Source organism: Manacus vitellinus, unplaced genomic scaffold, assembly GCF_001715985.3.
Source record: "Manacus vitellinus isolate BGI_N305 unplaced genomic scaffold, ASM171598v3 scaffold_52_pilon, whole genome shotgun sequence".
Taxonomy (NCBI): Eukaryota; Metazoa; Chordata; class Aves; order Passeriformes; family Pipridae; genus Manacus; species Manacus vitellinus.
The window spans coordinates 4,418,961-4,428,453 of record NW_021940628.1 but is presented as its reverse complement, the minus strand read 5'-3'; the positions used below and the strand labels follow the sequence as shown (position 1 = coordinate 4,428,453).

At 54.1% G+C, this 9,493-nt stretch overlaps 1 protein-coding gene across 1 annotated transcript; it reads right to left on the bottom strand.

Annotated features, from left to right (window-relative positions):
* Positions 1-205: 205 nt before the first annotated feature.
* On the bottom strand, positions 206-7,949 carry ZC3H12A (zinc finger CCCH-type containing 12A). Its single transcript, XM_018081395.3, is given in 6 exon segments — positions 206-3,095; positions 3,198-3,304; positions 3,801-4,035; positions 4,565-4,704; positions 7,625-7,739; positions 7,742-7,949. Coding segments are annotated over 6 exon segments (1,800 nt in total). The 3' UTR covers positions 206-2,100.
* Positions 7,950-9,493: the final 1,544 nt, after the last annotated feature.

Sequence of the window (9,493 nt, the reverse complement as noted above, 5' to 3'; positions counted from 1 at the left end):
ACTGCTCCTGCTCTTATCTGCCACAGCACTTGGATGTTTTGGTCTCGCTGTATCAATTAACAGCCTGTCAATAACAAGCCCTCAGACTGCATATGGAGATCGAAGCCTGTCAGGGGAACCCAGGGGAGGAAGGATAATTTATAACTTTTCATGGAATGCCAGCCAAAATGTTGAATGTTCCTCCAAAAAGCCTCCAGAGACCAAATATGCCAACTCAGCAATTTTTATTTATATAACACAGTTCTTCCTTTGCCGTGGCTGTCACATGGCCACTCGGTACGTGACTATACTGCATAGTGATACAGAAAATTCAGCAAGTGTCAGCTGGGGAGTACAAAATGTTAATCTTCTGATTGCAAGAGAAGCAGTAGATACCAGCATTCCACCAGAAAGGCAAACCCACCTCGCCCAGTAACACGTGGCTGAGGCAAGAACAGCACTGAGTAAAACTGCAAGCAGCAAAGTGCTGGACAATAACATTAAAAACCATTTTTCCTGTAATTTACAAATATGCAAAGTATCAGGTTACTTAAAATTAAGAAGCATTTTGCTTACTAACATGAAACATTACCAATTTGTAATGTATCATTATTAACCAGGTATACAGGTTTCTGTGTCCCTGTGGTCTCATGGCACATGGTGCCAGTCTGGGCAGGTCACTCCTCGGACATAAGAGGGAAGAGCAGGAATGGACAACACTGTTCCCAGGAGGGTTCCAGGACCAGCTGCATTCCACTCTCCACTTCCTAATCTGCCACTCAACGACCTTGGTTTAACCACAGAAGGGCGTATTGTATTTAGAAAACAACAACACACACAGATACAATGTGTATCAACAAATCAACTGCTTCTGGCCTGCAAGTGCCAGGAACATCTCTGCGTCCCAAGCACAGCGAAATTCCAGGACCAGAACCAATTACTACAGCAACTGGTTTTGCATATTTAAAATCTCTTACAGTATCTACAGTAGAAAACATCTTACAGAGTAAGAGGAAATGAAACAGGAACAGTCTTGCCAAATAACTCTTATTCTACAATTCTGGATGCTGCTCTAGCTGGGCACAGCCAAAGGGGATGGGGGAACATTGGTGAGGAAGAAGATGAAGCATCAGCTTTACAGAGAGAAATATTAAGGACTCCTCAAGAAGGGCCTGGCAGCAGTCCAGATGTGACTACAGCTGTTCTATTGCTGTCTGAAGGCAAAAGGCACATCATAAACCCTCATCAGCACTGCACAGACCCAGCCTGGGCCACTGACCAGCAAGGTGACTGTCCCAGGGCAGCACCCACAGGGTGCTCAGGTCACCCCCCTGCTCTGACACTGCAGCTGTCAGCACATGCAGCTCTGGAGCAGTGTCTGCCACTCCTCCTGAGTAAGGACTGAGCTCCTGGCTCCTGGTCTCCAGGAGCTGAGCAGCTCTCTAAGCACTTGTGGGAGAATTACCTCACCTCAGGAAGGAAAGCTGAGGTGGGAGGGTTGTGGAAAGCATCATTAAAGAAGTGCACCAGTAAGACCAAATTAAAGTCAGCTAAACCCATCTTTAGACTGGATTTACAATCCAACATTTGCCACAGATCCACATGGTGGGATTTAGGAAAGAGGCTTAGTGAGGAGTTAAGAACAGTTTTGACAATGCATTTGGGTCTCCACAAACCAGCCACAGGCCACTGCAAAGGTAGCATCATCCCCTTCTCTCTTAGAGCCTCCCCGAGTTTTCCCTCTAGCTCCATAGTGCACAAAGCCATCTCAAAACTGAAGGTATTGGGAGGGGCAAGAACACATCCAGTTCTGGACAACTGCAGTAATTCAGAGTGTGCCAGATTCTCATGAACCCCAAATGAACAGTCCTGCTCTGCAGCTGCAGGCTCTGCTCCCACTCAGCAGCCCCTGGGGAAGATGGGCCCCCAGGTGCTCCCACCTCTCCGAAGGGCACACGGTCACAGCTAGAGCAGGACTGGCTGTGAGCACCCCACACCTGGCATCCAGCACCCAGCTGGGCTCTGGCACTTCCAAGGAGCAAGGAGGAGCACTCGGAAGGCACTGTGGCAGCTGCAGAGGCAAACACAGCCCCCTCAAGCCCTCCCCACGGCCGGCTGCCCTCACAAGCCCGGGTTCTGAGCCTTGTAGGTGAGGATCTCGGCAGCCAGGCGCTGGGGGTCCAGCAGCCGCGGGAAGCGGCTCATCACGGCGTCCACCAGGTGCGGGTGGAAGATGCCGCACAGCTTGATGTGCACGCTGGCCCTCTCCTCTGCAAACTGCTCCGAGCCAGCCCAGGGCCCCGAGTCCCCGTAGGCCGGGCCCAGGCCCCTCTGCAGTGCCCGGGGGGATCGCACCGGGAACGGCTCCGACCAGAATTCCCGCGAGGGGGCCGGGGGGGCACTGAACTCGCTGGGCAGGCTGAACTGCCCCGCGCTGCCCGGGTGCACGGGCACCCCATAGCCCGAGAAAGAGTGGGGTGCTCCTGAGTGAGAGACCTCAGGGCTGTACTGCAAGAAGCTAGCACCAGAGGAGGAAGATTTATGGGAGCCGGGCTTGTAAGAGACCAGATCGTTCTGCTCTAGGCTGGGAGAATGTGGGTACACGGGTCTCTGCCTACCACAGCTGCAGACAGACACCTGCTCAGCATGGGAATGATCACAGTGACTGGTACATCTGTGAGGCCACATGTCAGACAGCTGGTTCTCCAGAGACCCGATGCCTGAGTCGAGACGCTCCTGAGAGATATAAGACAGAGAGTCCATGTGAGGCTGTTGGTACCTGTCAGAGGACCTGTGGCTCCCACTGTTCAGGGGGACACCCCCTGACACACAGCCTTTGGCCTGAAGGGGAACGTCGCTAGGCTTGGCTTTGTGGGCCAAGCTCTTCCTGTCTGCAGAGACCTTCTGCAAAGAGCTTTTGTCGCTCTCCGAGGGCACAGAGCACAAGAGCTCTGCCTGGGAGACTCTTTTGCCCTTTTTCTCCTCCTTGGCACTGGTGCTTCTGGTTGGAGACAGCCTTGCGTTGGCACGGAGTTCGTCAGCCAGCGAGCGCTGGGGCTGGTTGATCCTTTCAGGGTGGTAGAACTTACACTTAATTCCATAAGTGCATTTCTTCCCTGCGAGGAAAGGCAGAGCATGGAATGAGCAGCTGGATTTGGCTAAATTATGAATGACACTTGCACAGACACCTCATCCTTCACATGTAGGAGGCATCTTACCATAAGGGCACTGCTGTTTCTTGTGTTCTGGCACCACAGGTTTCTTCCTGAGGAAGTTGTCCAGGCTGGGGCCATGACGCCCTAGGGGATCATCTGGAGGCATAAACCTAAAGAAAAACAAATTTCAGTCAGGAACAGTTCACCTTCCTGGGTCAGGATTTCTCTTCTTCTCAAAGTCCCCAAATTTATTGAATATTAAAAGCTATCTGAGCCCCACAAAGCTCTCCCATTTTCTGCAGAGATAACCCTCCTGTCACCCAGTCCACACCAGCACAGAATGCTTCCCTTCAAGCACAGAAGAGGTTTAGTGCTCAGTTGCTGACCAGAATTAGCACCTGCTGCTGGGCCTGCTAACAATTGTTCTGTGAGGAAATCAAGCCCTGGAGCTCTCCTGGGAATTTCACTACAACAGGGCTCCTGGCTCCACACCACGAGCAGCTAACTGAGACGCCTCCAACTCCTTTTGCCTTTGTGTCCCTCCAGCTTTTTTTAATTCTGTACCAGCATTCGCTCTTTTCACGCATCGCTTGCTGCTGCTTCATTAAAACAAGCCAGCAGGCTCACAGGGACGCCTCTCCCAAGCCCGGGAGGACGGGGCCGTACTTGTCATTGACGAAGGAGTACATCAGCAGCCGCTCCTCGATGAACTTCTTCCACTCGGGCCGCTCGTTCTGCAGGTCGCGGTAGGTGTCGTTGGACACCACGATGCCGTCGGACTCGTGGGCCAGCTTGACGATGAACCGGTCGTCGTAGCACACCACGCGCTTGCCCCCGACCCGCCGGGACGGCGTGAACACCACGATCTTCTTCTTCTCCAGGTCGCGGAGGATGTACTGGTCTGGAACACACACAGCGGTGAGCACACCCGCACAGCCCAGAGGCCTTCACACACACAGTGTCACTGGGAGTGAACAACTAAACCCAGGCAATCATCCCATCTCTGCACAACCCAGACTGTACTCGACCTCGATCACCTCCGTTCCAAGTCACTCAGAAATCTCAGATGTTTACAAGTTCACAGAAAACTCCCCTCAATTTGAATAATTCTGACTAAACATGCTTCAGTCAAATACAGCACAAAGTATATCCCTCAAGGGGGGGGTGGAAATCAAGAAATGAGACAAAAAGTTATGAAGCAGAGCAGTATTACATTTGGTTCTCAGAATTACTCCAGCTGATTCAGGCAAAAGCTTGCTTAGGAGAGAAGTTAATGACTAATTCTCCCTGGTCAGCTCGGCTCGCTGTATCTCCTACTACTCAGACCTTCCATTCTGAAGTTAATTACTGACTTAGGCAGAACTCTGCAAGCTCATTAAGTGACAGAGAGTCAGCCTGAAAAGCTACTTTTGGTTTTCATATTTCCACACCTGTTATGAGTACATCTGGTCGGGGTTGCTCCTTCCTCCATGACGGCACAAAGACTGTGATGTCCTTGTGTCCCCTGTCCCAGAACCACTGGACAGCCAAAAGGATACCTCGGCAGGAGAACACTTCTTTATTCCCATGGCTGCAGCAAAGGAGAAAATTAAGGATTTCATTAACTTCCTTATTCAGTACAGACCAGTCAGGCAATGCACCAAGCAAAGGGAGCCAGCAAGCTGGACAAGCTTCAGTAAAGTGTTGAGGAGCACAGGCAGCATTGGGTGCTTGTCTCGTGTAAACACCCTCACCCAGACCTGCCCAACCTCACTGCTCCTTTCAGCACCTCAGGATACCAGTAAACACCCAAATCCTCACTGGGAAGGAGCAGCTGGAACTGTTGCAGCTGCTCTGAAACAGCCTCTGCTTCAACCCTGGACTCCCAGTGGTTATTTTTAGCCCCAAGCACAATGTGATCCCAAACCCCCTTAGTTCTACACTGCCAGCTAATGCCAGTGGCTGTCCCCTGCCAGGGTGCACTGGTCCCTCACTGGCAGTTTGCTTGCAAAGTTGTTATGATCACTTCAGGAAAACAAGATATTTTATGCACTCTTTATGCTTCTTCATTACATTCTGGCTCAAAAATTCAGCTACAAATGCACTATTTGCACAAAATGGAAGCATCTCCTGTGAACATGATCAGTGCTGGATGAATGAACAGCTCATGGCAGTTGAAGAACAGAGTTTGACAACCATGTCAGAAGCCACGTACCAACGCAAAAATGCTTCTTAATTATTCACTAGGTCATATCAATAAGTTTCCAGAACTTCTAAGAGGAAACTACCTCTCCTGTTTTACAAGCAGTAGTATTTACAGTGCAATCAGCTCTTATGCTGATAATGGTTCTGGCAAACTTTCAACTTCTCTGTATTCCAGCCCGGTCTGTGGCTCTGGGGATCCAGCAGCCTGTGTTCCCTGAGGGCATTCTAGGAACATGCACTACACTGAAGGCAGCTGCTTTTAGAATTCAGGAATTTTCTCCACCTCCTCACTACCTCTCCCAAGTCTTACTCTTCCCATCTACACCTGAATGACATTTCAGCTCCCCCCAGCCTTCAGCAGCCCAGTGGGCTCCTCCCCAGAGCCATTCCTGCAGAGGCACCACAACAGAGAAACTTCACTTCCCCTCCTGGCCTCACCCTCTCGCTGAAACTACAAAGGAAGTTGAAGAGCTGTACAAAGATACTTATTCTAAAAGAACTAAAACACTTGGCAACACAACTAACATAGAAAAAGATGCCTAACATATCTCCAATAAAAATCTCAAGTTACAGAAGGCTCACAGTCACCATCAGAAGGTGCTCTAAAAATTTTCTCTAACATCAGATGAGTATAGCTATAAATATCCAAGCATGTAATCTTTTAGTAGGATACGTAAAAACCCAATGTTTTTTGGTGGGTTGTAAGTTTTAGTTCAGGTTTTGAGTCCCTGCTACCAACCTCAAACCTCCAGAAAGCAGCTAATTGGGCTGATCTGATTTGGCAGCAGCCAAAGAAAAATTCCCTTAGAAGGAAGTAAAAACTAATTTCCACTGTGATTTGCATAAGTTTGTCAAGAGCTGTTGAGGGAGGCCGGTACACACTGCAAATGAATCAGCAGGGAACATCACACCATCAATACAGGAAGTTTCAGAATGGAATTCCCCTTCTAGCAAATTGCTTAAAGAAAGCCATACTGCTTCTCTCCTGTGAGACCCTGGGCTCTGGCCTGCCCTGACTCACAGTTGCTGTGAGTTCCCCTCTGCATTTAGGGATAACTTTGACGGGTAAGAGGCTCCTCATTCACAAACACACCCAATCCTGCTGTTAAAGCTCAAGCACTTATCCAAGGTAAACTTTGCTGCCAGAGTCACTTATCAGCCCAAGCTCACAATGGGCCATTTTCCATAGTGCCTGAAAAACTGTGGAGAGGGCTGGATAGGAACAGGCTCTCCTGCAGGGACCCTGGGCATGGCTTTCACACTCCACTGCCATCCCCATTTCCTCGTTTGCCCTGAGCTCTGCCCCAGCTGCACAGCCAACTGGGCCCCATCTTTTCTCAGTCCTGTTCTCAGAACTGTCAACCAGGGCTTGGAGAAAAACCACACCTGCAAACCAACCTCCGTGCAGCACTTTCACCTCAGACAAACCTACCACAACACATGTAGAGGCTCTGCCTCCACCCAGGATTATTTTTTATAAAATCTGCACACAAACATACACAGCAAAGGAAGTGGCCTCTGCAACAGCTGCAACACAAGGAGCTTTCATAGCCCAATTCTGAACCTGGTGCATTAAAGAGAGTCCAGGACTACCCCAAGGGTTAGGGAGCAGCTGGGGTTGGGGTGGGGGCAGACAATGCTCACCATCGTGGGAGCAAAACCCAAGGTGAAAGTTGGGACACCACACCAATAAATATCCAGCCCTGAGATTCTGGGTGCTCTGGTCACAGTGTCTGACAGGACCTGTGCCAGCAGCACCAGGACACTCAAGATGCTGAGGATGAGCCACAGCCCTGCTTTGGTGACACCTTCAACACTTCATTCTCTACACTGTACAGAAATTCACCAAACTACAAGAGTCACAATTTGGAGACTGGGCTCCAACGCAGGAGACAGCTCTGTATTACAAAGTCTTCTCTAATTAACCCTATAATTATTTATTGAGCAACTTCCTGACAAGGAAACTTACACAAAGACACTGATTAAGAGGACAATATACCTTCAGTTATCCCCTCAGCGCTGGAGCACAAGAGGAAACGTGTGTTTCGCAGGAAGCTCGGCTGCCCTGTCACTGCCCCGTGACCGCTGGCTCTGGGCGGGCAGGGCCGTGCCAGGACCAGCCCGCACTGGCAAACGCGATGCTCGTCCGCGTGAGAGCCGAGGTGCTGGCGAGGCACCTCGGAAAGGATTCCCAGCCCCGGCCCGGGCACCCAGCGGTGCCTGCTCTGAGCCAGGAACGGGAGCTCTCCCCGTGCGCCCGGCACAGCTCAGACCCAGCGCTCACACAAACCCGGCCCCGCACGCACCTCATGGCCACGTTGCTGCCATCGATGACGATGGGCTTCAGGTTGTCGCTCTCGGTCTCCTCGGGGCGGGCGGGGGGACTTGTTTACCCCGGCGCCCCCCGGGGGACCAGCGGGCCTCGCCGGGCTCGGGCGGGGCTTTCGGGCGTCCCGCTCGGCCCGGCGTGCCTTCACCAGCTCCCCCCAGCACCGTGTTGGTGTCGGCGCCCAGGCCCATGCTTCTGCGCACGACGCGGATCTCTCGAGGAGTAGCGAGCTTGCGGAAGAAATCACGCTTCAGCTGCAGCTCGGGGCCGTCCCGGGCCCTCGGGGCTCTCCCTGCGCTCATCCCGCCGCGGGCCGGGCCGCGCCCGGCAGCGCCTCAGGGCCAAGCCAAGGGGCGACGCTTGCCCCGCGCTCATGGCTCCCGCCGGGGCGCTCCGCGGCCTCCGCTCGCCGTCCGGACTGCGGGGCACAGCGGCGTCAGCAAGAGGCCGCTCCCGCCACCTCCGCTCCCCTCCCGGCCCGGCCGAGCCCCGCCCCGGAGCCGCCCGCCGCGCTCACGGCCGCGCCGCCGCCGCATCTCCGTGGGGCCGGGAGCGGGGCGGGCGCGGCGCCGCTTTATACCCGGCCCGGGAGCGCCGCGCGGGCGGATAAGGGCAGAGCGGCGGGGGCGGAGCGGCGGCCGCTTCGCTCCCTTCCTTCCCCTTCCCGGCCGCCCCGCCGCCGCCGCCGCTGTGGCTGCTGCTTGCGCGGCCCCGCGGAGCCTCCTGGTGCAGCCGGGAACGGGGCAGGGACGGGGACAGGGACAGGGGCACGGACACGTCCCGGCTGCGAACACCTGGGGCCTGTGCAAACCGTGCCACAGTGTGGCTGACCTGCCCCGACAGGGCCGCTCCGCAGGGAAATGTGCCCTTCTGCTTCCCGGGCCGCCCGTGCCCCCCTGAGGGACCCGCAGGGCCCCGAGCCAGCCCAGGTGGTCCTGCGGCACCGGGGCACAAGAGCTGGTCCCCCAGAGGATTTCCCAGTTCTTGGTTACAAACGTTAAAACATGGAAATTCCGTTTCTGGCCCTTTCTCAGTCCCACCGTCCCTGCTGGGGTGGGTGTCACACGTTAACACAGTCCCGGAGCTCTGAACACACGTGTGGTGCTTCCCAAGGGAGGGTTCCTGCCCCTGTGGGGTGTGTGGGGCAGGCGGGGCTGCCCCTCACTGGGGTGGGTGTCTGGAGCTGTCAGGAGAACAAGGCCCTGGCCCACGAGCTGACCCTGGAGGGGGAGCTGGGACAGGGGCTGGGACAGCGGCTGGGATCGGGTGCAAGGACAGTCCCGCAGCCCTGAGGGCCCCTGGGGACACACTGCTGCTGTTTGAGCACAGCCTGAGCTGTGTGACACAGCCACGAGCTTCGGCCATGTCGGCAATGGGGCTTTGTGGGGTTTATGTTCTGTGTGAGCTGCAGTTCCAGCCACCGGTGTGTGGACACAGCATATGGTGACAGTGGAGAGCCAGTGACCTGATGATGGACATGCAGAGCACGGCCGGGGTGGTGGCAGCATCTCTGCCCCGAGGGTGCCTGCACGGGCCACACCCCGGCCGTGCACTTCCAGGGGACCGAGTCTCTGCCACATGTCCCTTGCACCACTTGGATCCCGATGGTGCAGGTGGCTGTGATTCAGCCAGTAGCAGCTTATCAACCCGGGCGTGTGGAGGAGATAAGCGCTGGCAGGAAGCGTCTGTCACCTGCCGGTACCTGTCCCCTGCCAGGCGCTAAACCACCCCTGCAGACTGCGTGGAACTGCAGGGACTGAACCAACATTGCACAACGTGCAAAAATTTCACATCTCTGACTTCTGATTAATCATCCCTAAACAATTTAATGAAGGTAGTTGCAAAT